The following is a 16,574-nucleotide window of genomic DNA, read 5'->3' on the forward strand; positions in this document are numbered from 1 at the left end:
AAACAACTCACTTGTAAGGTAGAAAGAAATTCTTTCCACAGAAAAAAAGAAACTTGTTACATACAGCTAGACAAGGAAGAAAACGAGTAGAAACATGAAAAGTGAAGAAAAAGAAGTAGCAATTTTGTATTTGGATAAAAATTTTGCATTTGGATAAAAGGGATGAGTAAATGCAGTGCAGGTCTCTGTACTACTAAGCTGATGCTCAAGACAGGTTATTATTCAATACTACATTATGACAAGCTGACCTGTACCAACAGATTGCTATTTCAGATGGCTTATTATTTTGTCACATTCTCATTTCTAATTGCAGCTCAAAGAATGTGACACATACAATCCTTATTCCAGAACAAACAATTAAGCTGACAGAACATGTGTAGAGCTTCCCTTACATCAAATTACAGGCCACACTAACCAGATATTATACTAACTTAAGACAGATCAAAATACTAAGGAACTAGTGCAAAAACAGAAGATCAGGATGACAGACATGAGTATTAGTGTGTGTGCGTGTGTGAAAGAGAGAGAGGAAGTATATGTTTGTGTGTGTGTGGAGGAATTATAATCTTCCTCTCAATGGCACCACTATGGGGGAGTGGGGGGTGCATTATGCACCAAGGTGACCCCTCTAAGGGGGGGGGGGTGACACCACCCCTCCCCAAATATCTCTTCTGCAGCCCAGCCATGGAGGCCAGGCTCCAGGTTAGCTACTGCTCAGTCTACAGAGAAAGGAGAGGCTGGAGCATCTCCCTTCTCTCTCCACTGACGGGGGACGGGGGCAGGATAAAGTTCTGTTCAGCCAGCGAAGAAAGGAGAGACTGGAGTGCCTCCCTTCTCCCTCTGTCCATTCAGCCTTAGAGGCAAGGAGGGGTGTGTGTGTGTGAAGGTGAGTTCAGTCAATCTGTTGTCATGGTGGCCTCTGCAGGCGTCTTGTGGGGGTCGAGGGAGGGAAGGAAGAATGAAAACAATCAAGGCAGAGTTTGCAAGATGGCAGAAACTGGTTGGTTGTGAGAGTGGTTGCTGACTCTCCCTCCCACGGGAGGCAAGGGCAAAAGGAATGGATCCATGAAAGGAAGCAGCAGGAGTAGTCACTCATTTGCAGAAGATAAAAAGAGCTGCAAAATTCCTCCCCTATTTTTTCTCTTTTATGCTGTGACAGACTTTCAGAGCAAACCCTAATTGAAGGACTTGGGCCCTAGAATTATTTGTAGAGGAAAGACCTTACATGTAATGTAAAAGGTCCTTTGGTGGGGACTGGGTAATTTTGCTTTTTATTTTGTTTCTGGTACTGTTTGGTTAACTATGGTTTAAATATATTATTTTTCAGAGAAACAGCTATCTTAGTCTATCACAACATAAAAAGAAAAAACCCCGGGGGGGGGGGGATTTTGCAGCTCTTTTAACACCAACTACTTTACCTTGTGCTTTCGTGAATATAAATCCTCTTCTTCAGACACCCTAAATTTGATTGATATCCAGTGCAGTTAAAATAGATCAATTAGTCTTTAAAGTGTTGACCAGTTCCTCTCTCGTACTTTTGTCCTAAAATATATTGTTTGCTCTCTTGTAAAACTACTGATATTCTGGAAGGGGTTGAAGTCTAATTTACACTAGAATGGTAGTTCTATAAATTAATGGATGTCATTTCCCTCTTATGCACATCGGAGCAAGTAGCTTCATGATAAACTAGCATAACTCAATCTATATAAAAAAAACCCCATGCAACCACTATTAAAACAAAGCAATTAATATGAAGATTATAATATTAAGCAAGATCTCAAGAGCAGGCCCATCTAATGTGAGATACCTTGTTTGTTCCAGGTGTCTTTATACCAACTATTTTAGATGTAATTAATGTGTCCAGAAGAAATGTGTAGTACAAAAGAGTTGATATGCATACAAGGAGCACATCTTTTAAAAATAAATAAAAATAAAACCTTGGATTTAAGATTTAAGTTAGATTTCTAAACATACATTTGTGTTTTTAGGAGTTTTTTAAGATGACGATTAAGGTCCAAAACACACTGCAGAAATAATCCAGTTTGAGACAGCTTTAACTGCCCTGACTCAATGCTAGGGAATTCTGGGAACTGTAATTTTGTGAGAAATGTTGCCTTCTCTGTCAAGTGAGCTCGTGTTGCAATAAACTACAGTTCTCAGGATTCCCTAACACTGAGCCAGTCCCCCAAGTTCTCAAAGCCTTGTCCCATTCATATGGGAGAATGTGGCTCTTCAGATAGCCTGCACCATATACTTGGTATAATCATCACCAATACTTTTAATAAACTACGAAATACAGCTTTACCAGGCTTGTTAAAGACTTCAGGAAGAGACATGTAAGAACCTAGTACTATATATCTATTCCTAACACAACTGAATATTATCACACCATTTCTTCTTTGAACATATACAGTGGACCCTTGTCATATACTGGGGTTTGATTCCAAGATCTCCTGTGGATAACAAAATCTGTAGATGCTCAAGCCCCATTAAATATAATGACATAGCAAAATGGTGTCCCTTATAAAAAAATGGAAAATCAAGGTTTGATATTTGAAATTTATACTTTTTTTGAACATTTTCAAACCATGGATGCTTGTATAGGAAGGGCCAACTGTACTTAGATCCTATGGGGTGGGAAGAAATTTCTATGTCTCTCATAAGCATGTGACAAGGCAAAGCTCACATTTAAGTTCAATAATCCCATTAGGAACAATTAACACTGATCCCTAGGGTTTAGCCTGAATCACTTTGGCAATGTCTTGGATAATTAGGATTAAAAGGCAACTGCATATGAAATTAATGAGTTTGGCTACTCTTCCAAGTAAAACTGCATGTTGTATGGCCCTAGAGCAAAATCCAACTGGAGCTGCAATGAAGCTTCAAATGGATCTCCAATGCACCGTTTTGCTCTCTTGGCAGACAGCATAAATTCTCGGACTTGTAAATACTTTCTCCCATTATTTACCTGTGGTAAAATTTCCTTTAGGTAAGCAGGCAGACAAGCTTTTTGTGACTTGGATGAGCATGAGTATTTATGTTCTTGATACACATGACAGAAATGTGTTTTTCCCCTTAGTAGGCTAAGGAGGAGATAACTACATTCAAGTACTGTATCCACATAGTATATGGTATTAATTTAACCATGACAGTAACATAACGATAACTTAATATGACATTAACCTAAATAGGAATTAATTTACTTCAGTCAGTAATGCACATTTTGCCCATAATGTTGTAGAAATAAAGCAATAATCTACTCAAAGCTTTCCATTATAACTCAAGCTGTATCACTGTTGACAATGCAGCATGATTCAAATGCATGATATGAGATAGCACAAGCTTGCAGTGGAGGTGGATGATGGCAAGTTGTTATATCACATGTTACTGTGGGGTTCTACTGTATTTTGTAAGCAAGTACAGTTGGCCCTTGGAATTTATGGGGGATCCGTTCCGGACCCACCGAGTTCCAAAATGTGCGCATATTCAAGCCCCATAGGCTTGAATGGGGCACATGCCTCATTCACGTTAATGGTGGTCGCCCCTCCGTGGATTTCCAAGTCCATGTATCTCAATGTCTGCGAACTTGAAGGGGCGACTGTACTTCTTACTTACATTCTATTTGTAGCAGCCCAAAAACTTCACAGAAAGGACTTGAGATAGTTTTTATAATGCAAGATTAAGGAACAATAATCAAGAATCACAACTATTCTGACATCTTCTCAATATTACTACTAATTCCTTACCACCTTTACTTACCCAAGCTTCCTTGTTCAATGGTCAGAACTACTTCATCTATCACTAAGGCTCGGAACTCCAGATCCTCTTCACAACACTTGGCTTTGAGGGCCCTTAAGATTTCCTGTTGAGGATAGTCTTCTCTGATACGACGATCTGTTAAAAACCAGAGCTTAGGAGCAATAGAACTACACATCTTGAACTAGTCCCAACAGACGTCTTCTTTGAAGCAAGTATCTAGAAAAGTAAAGAAGAAAAATTAGCAGACGCTTGTAATATATACCAAACTACAGTTCATTCACTTCCTCCCATATAGTTCAGTGGAATGAACTAAGCTGGAAGGTAAATGAAAATGGATTAACATATATACTCAACTGTAAATCAGCCTCATGTATAAGTTGAGCGCAAGATTTGAGGTCAAAATTATAGATTTTGAGATCACCTGTGGATAAATTGAGGGTGAAACTTAGGGGCGTGTACAAAAGGATCTAGGCTGGCCCCTTCCCTCCTGACCTTTTGCCAGCAAGTAAAAACATTTTTATTTAGACAAGCTTTTTAAAAATCATGACAGGGTGGCTTATGGGTGTGTGTGTGTTTATGTTTTTAACTTTTGTATGTTTTTATGTTAACTTACATTGTTCTAAATAGATGATTTTAATTGTTTTTTTAAAAATACACTGTGAAGTTTTGAGACGTTTTTATCTTGTAAGCCGCCTTGGGTCCCTTCCTGGGAGAAAGGTGGCATAGAAATGAAATGAAATAAATAAAGGATGAAGCAAAGGAAAACAATGCCGAAGAACTTACAGCTTTCCATCATGCATAACCGCATGTTTCAGATTCACATGGAAACCCAGACTTCGCAAAGCAAAAAATTAAAATCAATTTATTTTTTTACAATTTTTAAAAATCTATTGTCATGCTTCATAATGCTTGGCTTCATAGTTTAAGGTTCTTGCGTTTGTCTGCATGCTATCATTATTTTGAAACTTCTAAATAAAAAAAGTTAAAACAATTTGTCATATTGGCATGAAATCTGGCAATGTTGGTCAAATCATTGGAGAAATAATCTCACAAGAATTAGTGTACAGTGGTACCCCGGGATACGAATTGACCGCGTTACGAAATTTCCGGGGTACGAAAAAGTTAGATTTAAAAAAACTGTTCCGGGTAACGAAAGATTTTTCGGGTTACGAAATTAATTTCGGCGCGAAATTCAAATCGGAAGCGCGGCTAGCGGCTTTCCAGCGCCTTTTCGGGTTGCGAAATGTATCGGGTTACGAACGGCGCCGCGGAACGAATTAATTTCGTAACCCGAGGTAGCACTGTACTTAAAATGAGAAAATTCCACTGCAAAACAGCCGAGCAACAGAAACTTAAAGTGTTCCTATTGGGCAGTGAAGGTCATCTTTTTTGCCCAACACAAACAACTCAAAAAACAAAAAGGATGTTGACAAACTGGAGCCAACATGACCAAAATGGTAAAGGGTCTGGAAATCATAAAGCCCCATAGGGAGCTGGGTATGTTTAGCCTGGAGAAGAGACAGTTAAGAGAAGATATGATAGCCTTGTTTAAGTATTTGAAGGGGTGTCACATTTAGGATGGAGCAAGCTTGTTTTCTGCTGCTGCACACATGGAACAATGGATTCAAACTACAGGAAAAGAGATTCCACCTCAACATTAGGAAGAACTTCCCAACAGTAAAAGCTGCTCAAGAGTGGAACACACTCACTTGGAGTGTGGTGGAGTCACTTTCGTTGGAGGTTTTGAAACAGAGGCTAGATGGCCATCTGTCAGGAGTGCTTTGATTGTGAGTCCCTGCATGGAAGGGGGTTGGACTGGATGACTCTTGTGGTCTTTTCCAATTCTATGATTTCAGGACATTTAAACAGTATCAAAATTTCAAGCCTATGCTAAGGGTTTCCTTTTCACTAATGTAATGAAAATCCATTACATGTTCCTAATATTATGGACTTAAATTCTCCTTTTATTTAATGCAAAGGAATCTGAAGCTAAGTTGATTGTTGGACTGAGCCCAGGTGAACCCTGTTTCTCAAATGATTCAGTCCTAATCACAGATCATTCAGCACTGAAGCACAGAAGAGATGCTTGCTGTGGGGAGGAAGGAACTCTTTCTGTCTGTATAAGTGTAGTACACAAGAGTGCATGTATCTCTGGTGTGTCTTGAAGAAAAGAGAAAGGGAGCAAAAGAACTTGCATCACTATCTTGACTTGCTCATGCAAAAATACTCTGCCACAATTCCATTTGAATTTTGTTAACTCCAATACCAGCATCTCCATGAAGTATATTGAGCAACTGACTTCCTTCATGTTCTCTCTCTGTTCCACATTTTAAAATATTTTCCACATGCCGCTCTGACATGGTTGGGCTTTCTTCTTCTGCTCTGAATCTGTTTTGAAATCTTTGCCACAGATCTATTTGGTTAGCTGTGACTCACAGCAATAGTGATTACACTGACTCCAGGCCTGTTATAAGGCACTGCCTCAGTTTTACTCATCCTTTGAGGCAGAGCCAGCATGGTGTAGTGGTTTGAGCACTGGACTACAATTCTGGAGACCAGGGTGAAGGGCTTCCAATTTGGATGGTTTAAAAATGGGCTTTGATGCATGGAATATGGAGTTAGCAGTAGTAGTAATCTTGTGACCTGTATCTCATATCAGAAGCCATCCTGGCATAGCAATTTGAGTGTTGGACTAAGACTCTGGATACCAGGGTTCAATTCCCACATGGCCACAAAACTCACTGGGTGACCTTAGGCAAGTCACATTCTCTTAGCCTGAGGAGAGCAATGGCAAACCCTCTCTGAAAAACTTGCCAAGAAAACCCCATGATAGGATCACCATAAGCTGAAGGCACAGAACAGCAATAACAACATAAGGCACTGTCTCAGTTTTACTCATCCTCTGGGGTAACCGCACTATGGGTTTAGTAAAAAAATAAAATTGCACTACTGGACAAATGAAGATAACAAGAGAAATGATGTGGGGATACTACCCACAACAGTCTACATTACAGACATTTGTATCAAAATCATTGTGATAATGCATACAATGTACTTTGACTATCTTTTAAGTTGCAATGTAGGTACAAATTCTATCCTATAATCACAAAGAACTTCAATCTGCCATATCTCCTAGCCAAGTGGGAAGAGTTAATGTCCTTTAGAGAATTTTAAAGAGGGAGCATTCATTCAGCTCTTACAACCTTAGCTACTAGACGGATGAAGCTATCATGCTATATTGCCATGGCCACAATAAAGGGCTCCTTTAACATTTTTGTTGAGACACATGCATAATCATACCTCATCCTGGCACTGCCACAGCAGCACTCTCCCATGCCATGACTTACTAAAACTGTAGTTAGGATAACACTGTAGTGCGAGTAATCACAAGAGTTTCAACCCTGCTTGTTCAAGTTTAACCCAGCTTTAAATATTAGGGAAGAGAGTCACCTTCCTCCATTTATACTTGCACCACTACCTGGGAAGTTATTTTGCATCCAATCTATTCACTGTATTGACACAGTTAGTGGAAGCTATTGAGGATCAAGCCCAGATTAACTTAAAGGTAAATACAGTCATCCCTCTTTATCTACAGATTTTTTTTATCCATGGATCCAAGCATCCTCAGGATGAAAATATTTTTAAATATCTATAAATTCCAAAAAGCAACCCTTGATTTTGCCATTTTATATAAAAGCACCATTTTACTATGCCATTCTATTTAATAGGACTTGAGCATCCACAGATTTTGTTATCCATGGGGAGTCCTGGAACCAAACCCCAGTGAATACCAAGGGCCCACTGTACACACTTATGTTTGCTATATGTTTGCACATTATTCCTTATTAGGTATTCCATATTCCATCCAATTGTACAATGACTTCTCCCCACACTTATCAATGCATGTACAGTTGTCCCTCCAAATTCGCTAGGGTTAGGGGAACAAGACCCCCGGGAATATGGCAAAACCGCAAATAACAAAAACACTGTTTTTACCTGAGAGGACACCTCTTTAGGAATCTCTAGGTCCTCCAGTGCAACTCTGTGGTCAATGTCCAACATATACTGGCCATAGAATGGCACTGGAGTAGCTACAAATGGTCTTTCAGTGCAACTTTTAGTTAAAGTTGACCACAGAGTTGCACTGGAGGACCTAGACAGTCCTAGAGAGAACATATTAATGAAATCCGTGAATAATAAAATCTGCAAATATCAAATCCGCAAATATGGAGAGATGACTGTAATAGGTAAGGCAGGAATTCAAATTGGCATTACTGGTTTCAGGTTTGCAACCAGTAGTTAGTTGTTCTAGTTTAAATGTATGAGGGAGTGATCTTGTATGTGTGACATAAATTATTATTTGAGTGGAGGATAAAATTTGTGAAGAGGAAAGCAGCTGCCTAACAAAAGCTCATACTTACAAGCAACTAACAGACCCAATATGCCACATTATAGCTTATTGCTACCACAGACCAATATGGAACTGATCTGGCATCTTTTTGTGTTCATTAAGGCACCTGTGAGGAGCTTTATTGCACTCAATGCCTTATTAGAAGAATATCATACAGCCAACAATCATACTGACTCTCCTAAGAGATGGGTTTTTAATCTGCTTTCTACATTTGTAATTTTATATTTTCAAGCCTACTCCTATTCAGCTGGCCTACTTTAGAAAAAGAAAGGAGTAAATTTCAGAGAGCCCAATCTCTGTCGGTCACTGACATTTTCTTAAACCCTTCAACTAAAAAGAGTAAGAGTTTTTCAACTATTATTAACAAATAATTTTTTTTGTCTCCAGCATGGAGTTTTACAGTAAGAAACATGACTGAACAGATTTTACTTCTGTGCTGCAATTCACCCAGTTCTTCAACCATACCATAGATGTATTTTAACATGCAGCAGCAAGTTGCTTTTAGTAAGTATTTTTCTTATTTCAGGCAAGAATTATGAATAAAATTCCAGATGTTTTTCTCTACTAGGCTGCTATGCAATTTTAAAATCTTACACCACTTGGTATGAGACCAACAACACATGATCTGTAGTTGTGCCTTGTGCCTTCACTGTCTATGGAAAGATCTACAAAAACAAAATATGTGAGGAAAAACTGACATTATTTCTTTTTCTCATATGTGGACCAGATCCCAGACTGGGGTCACAAGTGTGTATGCAAACTAGTCCATTGAAAATAACTTTTTAAAAACCCCTCTAGATTTCCACATATATTTCCCCTGGAAGGAAAGAGGGAGGAATGAAATGGTGTGACTCATCTGTCAGAGATCTTTACTTAAGCTCATTACAATATTACATTATTTATTTTGTAAGGCTAGTAGTCCAAGACAGCAAATGGGAACTACCCCACTTTAGGGACAGATTGTCCCCAACCAAACCACTCCTAAGGGGAGTATGTAAATGCCTGCCTGTGTGTGAGTTTGTGCATGACCATATGAATACCTACTTTGCCCCAGATCTGTCTGGTGCCCATGCCTCCGGTTGCCAGCCATGACTCTACTGACCACTGGCTGATGCCTTTCGCACTCCACCAACCAGAATGGGCCCCATCCACCACTATACTGGTGTCTTATATACCACTACTCACCTTATCAAGTTTAGCAATGGGGTTTAAAACTGTAAGACATCCTGAGGTAGCTGGTACTGGCAACAGCAGGGTACTAACAGAAAATCCATCATTATAACAATCGTAGTACGAGGCCCTGTGATATCCTCTTGAAATTGTACAGTGCGCCTGCATCATAAACGAGCTTATGCTGAAAGCTGCACAATGAAGAGGAAATGGCTGCACTGTGCCGCGTGCACAAGCCCCATTAGTTTCAGTGGGGCTCAAGCACATGTAGAACTTGCCTTATGCGGTGGGGTCTGGAACAGATCCATGTGTAAGGCAAGGGCACACTGTACAATGAATGGGTCTGTGCACACAGAGTATACTCATAATGGGGCTCCCATGGGTGGAAGCCCAACCAATTGTCAAGATTATGTAGATAGGGTTTGTCTTTACAATATTCTCAAGTGCAGTGCGTTATTTGTCCCCACTGTAAAGAACAACGGACCAGAGGAAGCTGCCTTATACCTGGGACTGCTTCATCTCCAAGCTGTAATTCAACTAGCAACAGCTCTCCAGAGACACAGGCAGAGATCATGTCTTCACCTTTTGCCCAAGTCATCTAACTGGAGATGCCAAGAGATTAAAGATGGGAGCAGAAAGCAAAGCTTGGGGTTCTAGCACATAACAAGTGTAACTCATCCTGAAAAAAGGGATGAACATAGGGACACCAGTGGAACAAGGGGAAAACCTGCCCAGTGCATCTCCTTAAATTATGAATTTTAACTGATGAATTTTAAATGTGGATCATTTTAGTACGTGTATATCTTTTCTGTCCTTTTAAACTGATGCATGCTTTAACTGATGTGTTTTAACTGATTTTGTTTGTCAATTGTTAGAATCATAGAATCATAGAGTTGGAAGAGGCCGCAAGGGCCATCCAATCCAACCCCCTGCCATGCAGGAACTCCCAATCAAAGCATCCCCGACAGATGGCCATCTAGATCCATGGAGAGAGGCGGGTAGGAAAACTATTATTATTATTATTATTATTATTATTATTATTATTATCTATTAAGAAGCAGAGCCCTCCCTCCAGTCCATCTGCCTTGGTCCAGGCCTCAGAAGGAGAGAAGAACTGCTGGACCTGATCCCCTCCTCCCTCACCATTCCCTTCTCCTTTTGTGTCGTGTCTTTTTAGATTGTAAGCCTGAGGGCAGGGAACCGTCTATTATCCCCTCTGTTGTAAGCCACCAGGATTCCCAGTGATTGGGCGGCATATAAATAAATCCTATTATTATTATTATTATTATTATTAACTGTGACATTGCAACTTATCCCAAAGAATCGATCTCAATGGATCCCACCCAATGGAAGTATTGAACCAGTCTTTATCTCAGGATCACAAGCCTTAATTTGCTAGTACAGTGGAACCTCGCCATACGTGGGGGATCCGTTCCGGATCCCTCCGCGTATGGCGATTTCCGCCTATGCTCGAGCCCCATTGTAAACAATGGGGCTCATGCACGGCGGCGCGAAGGTGCGCGCGGCGCAACAGGCGCGCACGCGGCGCAACAGCTTCGCGAGCCCATTCAACTGAATGGGACGTGCCGCCCCTTCTGCCCCGCGCGCTCGCCGCGGCTTGAGCGTGCATGCTCAAGGCCGCGTATGGCGCGCTCGCCTATGGCGAGGTTCCACTGTACACATCCCTGATCCAGGATTCTGTTTCTTGGTATGATGCAATGGAGTAGACAGCATCCTTCAGAATGCCTTATAAAAATGTATCTTTTCAGTACAATTTTACTATGACATAATACTTGGGTTTGTTCTCCTTTTGATAATAATCTTTCTCACTAGTTTGGAATTTTAAAGTCACAAGACCTTTTAGCCAAGTGAAACAGCACTTGGAAACTGTGGAATCCTTCATCTGTGACAGAGGATAAAAGGAACCCTGACTGATTCCAACATGCAACAGGAAGACGACAAAATAGTCAGTTGCCACATTATGGAATTCATTAAAATCATACCCCAGTTGTAAACATGTTTAGCTAAAACCACCTGGAACATTACAAAATTCAAAGGTGGAGAGTATGAGTAGAGAATCTGTATAACCCTGGAAAAGAGATCATATAGTGAGCCAATTCAGATGTAGCATCTCAGCACAACTTAACATTACATGCACAAGTCTAGCTCCACCCTTACATTTTCTTATGTCTGCTTGCACAGTACTGCCTTTCTCCATTCTTAGTTCAATACAAAACAGGGTGTACCATTTCATCTAAACCAGCACACAGTACAACGTTTTGTTCTTGCCTCGCAATCCAGGAGAATAAACTAAAGTGCAGTATTTATATCCCAAACCACACCTTAAATTACGTTACCATTTGAATATTTAGTTTTATCTTCAGTAAGCAAGGATAGGTTCATTGTTGTTAAAGACGGACTTCAAAATAACATGAGCAAGACAGCCTGAATAACCGCACAGTCGATCCACTTCTTCTCTCTGCACCCCATGACAGAAAAACCACTGCACCCAGGTGATGCAACTGCAACTTCTTTGAAAGAATCACGCTTCTCTCAATCGTTTCCCTTTGTATTCGCAAAGGACGCCACAGTCTGGCAAGGAAGAAATATTTCAGCTACCCAGCTGGCCCGCTGCAGAAATGCAAAACACTCCTTAACCTTCATGTCACTTCTCTGTTGTATTGCCAGGTCTGTATGTGAAAACCCATCTGACTCTCTCCACCCCTTCAGGCTAGATTACCACAATGTCCCCTAAGCAACTAAGGCCATCTCAGTCCCCTTTTCCTTGTAAGCTATAAAGAAAAATCACTCCACACCCAGTAAATCTTCATTCTTTTTGCTGAGGTGCCCATATTGTAAGTGCAAGCTATTTTATGTATCTATATACATCTACAGTATGTCTGCACCATATGCAGGAGCAGTATACGTGGCCTTGAGATTACACTGAAGCCACACGATGATTAAAGAAATGGCGACCCCCTATGCCACAAGCACACACCCCATTGTTTGCAATGGGGCATAAACATACGCATATTTCCCCTTACATGGGGCATCTGGAACGGATCCCACCATAAGGGAAGGGCCTGCTGTACAACCCTTAATCCTAAACTGATAGCATAAAGGAATCACAAACGCACATCTTATATACACACACAAGCACACACATATCCCCCTATGTCCCTCTCATTTAGTCTCACAATCTCTAGCCATGTGTCTTCACTAGGGCGGTGGAAATGCATAGCGTCTGTGAGTAATGTCATTGTAACTTACCACACTTGGAGCTGGGGAAAGCAAGTGTGATGCTTCGATCCCTCTGGGGTGAGAGGTATTTCTGGAGCGCTCTCTTTGACCCCCTTCACGAATCCTCAAGTCCTCTCCGCACCTTCTGGGTCTTCCAGAGTGGTCTGGCCGCAGAGACTCCAGAAGAAGGAAGGTGGCATGTGAATTGTATTCTTCTGGTACCCCAATTGACCGAGGGCCAACACAGATACCTAGGAGACTGAAGTAATCTGGTGAGGGAGATTATTGTTTTTGTGCCTTCCAAGGAAGGGATGATAGAACAAGGAATATCTGAAGCACAGAAAATTCAGAGTAGGGGAAATGGCATGTGTTTTTGCTCCTTCAGAACTGGACCTCTGCAAAGGCTGCACCTGGCATCACCAATACCTAAGGGGGTGGAAACAAAAAGAAAATCCAGGTTAGATTAAGCCTTACTAAGGCAAATTCTAAGGCAATGGGGCATCCGACACCTAAGGCAACCTGAAAGGGAAAAGAAACTAGCCTAAGGCTGCCTCTGCACTGCAGAAATAATCCAGTTTGACCTGCTTTGACTACCATGGCTCCATGCTGCAGAATTCTGGGAACTGTAGTTTGTTGCGGCACCAGACCTCTCTCACAGAGGCAGCTAAATCTCTCAGAAAACTGCAATTCCCAGAATTTCATAGCATTGGGACATGGCAGTTAACGTGATGTCAAATTGGATTATTTCTGCATGTGGATGCAGCCAAAGTAGCGTCAAACTGCATTATTTTTACAGTGCAGATGCAGCCATACAGTTATATGGAGCCATGACAGTTAAAAAGGGGTCAAACTGGATTATTTCTGCAGTGCAGAGGCAGGCTAAATACAAATTTTATAGATCTAGAAATAAACATAATAGGAAAATGAATTTGGGGAGAGGGGGGAATGTCTGATTCAGGTCCAAACCATACTGCAGAAACAACCCAGTTTGAGAATGCTTTAACTGTCCTGTCTCATTGCTAGGGAATCCTGGGAATTGTAGTTTGCTGTGGCACCTTCTCTGACAGAGAAGGCTAAATGTATCTCAAAACTATAGTTCTCAGACTTCCGTAGCATTGAGCCAGGGCAGTTTAAAGTGGTGTCAAACTGGATTATTTCTGCATTGTGTTCTGAACCTTAGGCTGAGCATCTGTAGTGCTCAATGCTAGGGAATTCTGGGAGTTGTAGTTCTGTGAGATGATGTAGCCCTCTCTGTCAGAGTTCTGCTGCCACAGCAAACTACAGTTCCCAGTGTGAAGTCAAAGGCTTTCATGGCCGGCATCCATAGTTTTTTGTGGGTTTTTCAGGCTATGCGGCCATGTTCTAGAAGAGTTTCTTCCTGACGTTTTGCCAGCGACTGTGGCTGGCATCTTCAGAGAAAGAAACGTCAGGAAGAAACTCTGCTAGAACATGGCCGCATAGCCTGAAAAACCCACAAAGAACTACAGTTCCCAGGTTCCAGTTCTCAGAATTCCCTAGCATTGAGCCACGGCAGTTAAAGTGGGGTCAAACCGGATTATTTCTGCAGTGTGGATGCAGCCTAAAAATCAGAAACCCCCCCTTTCCTGTGCTCCGAAGGATAAAAGAAACCAACCGCAATCCCTGAAGAGAAAAGTCATTCGAGACATTCCTTGCTGACAAGTCAGGGGTTTAATTACAACAAAGCGTGATCTTTAACAGAAGACCTCGCAAGGAGGCTGCGGCATTCCTCAACCATAGGCAGACGGCACCCTGTTTTTGAAAAAGGAGAAAAACACACAACTACAATAGTAACATTTTAAGAAAGGAAATAACACAGTCGAGGAGGAGGAAGAAGAAGAGGGAGGGAGGGAGGGCTTTGTTTTAAGACCACGCGTGGCAGAAAGAGCTGGAAATGCTTCTTCCCCCACACACAAGAGACACAGCTTCGGCACGTCGTCGTCGCCACGCAGAAAGACACACACAAAACCCCTTTTAGAAGGCGGCAGCTGCCTTTTGCAGGCAATATATGTGCCCAAACTGGGCACCAGCGTTTAGGTAAACGTCTAGTTAGAAATAGTAATAATTGCAAGCCTCTCTGACAGCCTTTAGGGCTGAAGGGCGGAGTGTAAAGAAAGGAAGGAAGGAAGAATGAAAGAAGAAGAAAAGAAAACGGGGGGGGGGGCAAAAAAGACCCCCACCTCTTTTTGTTTTTAAAAGACGATCCACTAACCTGGTTGCTGCTTTTTGTCTCCTTTTCCTCCTCCTCTTCTTCTTCTTCTTCTTCTTCTTCTTGAGATGGCGGAGTGTCTCTCTCTCTCTCTCCCTCTTTGTAGTTAAATTATTAATAAAAGTACCAGATATTAATATTATAATGTAATAATAATAATAATAACACAGTATTATAATAATATTAATAATTATAATATTAATAAAAGCAGGAGAGGCAAATAGGGTGGCGGGAAAGGCAAGGCTGGGGGAGGGGGAGCGCCCTTTAAAAGCTGCTCTGCAAGGGAGGGAGGTTCAATCGCAGACCCCTCTTTACTTGTAACTAGATATACATATATATATATATATATATAGTGTGTGTGTGTATATATATATATATATATATATATAGTATCCCGTCTTTTTTTCTTGCAGGCGCTCTTTATACCAGAAGAATGGGCAAGAATGGCGATTTAAAAACAATAATCGTGAAGGGGAGGCGACCCCCGCCCCGCCCCTCCTCACAAAAAAGGGACTTGATAATAAAAATACGTTCAAGCCTGGGGTACCCGATGGAGGGGTTGGAATGGAGGAGGGAGGACGGGGGGCGACCTCGGAGGGATCCCCCCCCAGACGAGAGCCAGAGGCAGGGGCGAGGGAGGGAGGGAGGGAGGGAGGCAGCCCCGAGGCTGTTCCGCAGAGCGAGCCGCCTCCTCCGCCTCCCCCCCCTTTTAATTAGTCCTCCTAGTCCTTGCTCCAGAGAAAACAGAAGACGATGCCTCCCGGGCAGGACCGGACTGACTGACTGACTGAGTGGCTGGAGAAGATGCGAGCGATCGAGCGAGGAGGAGGAGAGTCTCACAAGGCGCGGCAGGGGGGCGCGCGCGCGCGAACGAGAGTGCGCACGCGCGGCTGGTCCGCGAGGGAAGCGTGCTGCTGCTGCTGCTGGCTCGCGGTCTCTCTCTTTCTCGCACGCGCGCGCGCGCCAACGAACCAGACGGAGAGCGTCTCAGGGATGAGGCAAAGGCCACGCCCCCTTCTTATTCCTCCTCCTCCTCCTCGCGCGCCAACCAGGCAAGGAGTGCCACAGGAATGAGGAGATTTAGGGAAGGCCCCGCCCCCCTCTTGTTCCTCCTCCTCCTCCTCCTCCCCCTCCCGGCGCTCGGGCGTGCCAACTAAACAAGCAGAACAGTCTGTCAGGGACGAAAAGGAGAAGGCCCCGCCCCCTTATCCTGCCGGCGCGCGCGCCAACTAACCACACCGCGAGCCTCAGGGGATGAGGGCAAGGTGAAGGCCCCGCCCCTTCCTATTCCTCCTAGGCAGCGCTCGCTGGCGCGCGCCAACTAACCAAACAAACAAACAAACAAAAATCTCAGGGATGACTGAGAGAGAAGTCGACGGCCCCGCCTCCTCCTATCCCTCCTCCTCCTCCTCCTCCTCCTTCTCGCGTGCGCTCGGTCGCGCGCACCAATGAACCGAGCGGAGTCTCAGGGATAGGGAGAAGAAGGCGAAGACTCCGCCCCCTCCTCCTCCTCCTCCTGGCGCTCGCGCGCACCAACGACCGCAGACAGAGAGTCTCAGGGATGAAAAGGAGAAGGCCACGCCCCCTCTTCCTCCTCCTCCTCCCAGCGCTCGCGCGCGACAACGAACCAACCAGGGATGAGGGGAAGGAAAAGGCCCCGCCCCCTCTTTTTTCTCCCTTCAGACTCGAAGCCCCCCTCCCCTCACTCACCCCCTTCCTCTTTCCTCCAGCCAATCAGGTCCAAGGACCAGCGCGCGCGGACGGGCG

At 43.0% G+C, this 16,574-nt stretch overlaps 1 protein-coding gene across 5 annotated transcripts in view; it reads right to left on the bottom strand.

Annotated features, from left to right (window-relative positions):
• The window catches only part of RIMKLB (ribosomal modification protein rimK like family member B), a 49,507-nt gene extending 33,831 nt beyond the window's left edge, over positions 1–15,676 (bottom strand). For all 5 annotated transcript variants that reach the window (XR_016276998.1, XR_016276980.1, XR_016276992.1 and 2 more), the window contains exons 1-3: positions 14,811–15,676; positions 12,611–13,006; positions 3,760–3,975 (exon numbers count right to left, since the gene is read on the bottom strand). Coding sequence is in view for 1 of the 5 variants with exons in the window: in XM_089489149.1 (XP_089345275.1) it covers positions 3,760–3,934 (175 nt within the window). In the remaining 4 variants the exon portion in view is untranslated. The remainder of the gene's footprint in view (positions 1–3,759; positions 3,976–12,610; positions 13,007–14,810) is intronic.
• Between the last annotated feature and the right edge of the window lie 898 nt (positions 15,677–16,574).

Source organism: Sceloporus occidentalis, unplaced genomic scaffold (assembly GCF_023333645.1).
Source record: "Sceloporus occidentalis isolate IW3139 unplaced genomic scaffold, rSceOcc1.0.p SCAF_1, whole genome shotgun sequence".
Lineage (NCBI taxonomy): Eukaryota > Metazoa > Chordata > Lepidosauria > Squamata > Phrynosomatidae > Sceloporus > Sceloporus occidentalis.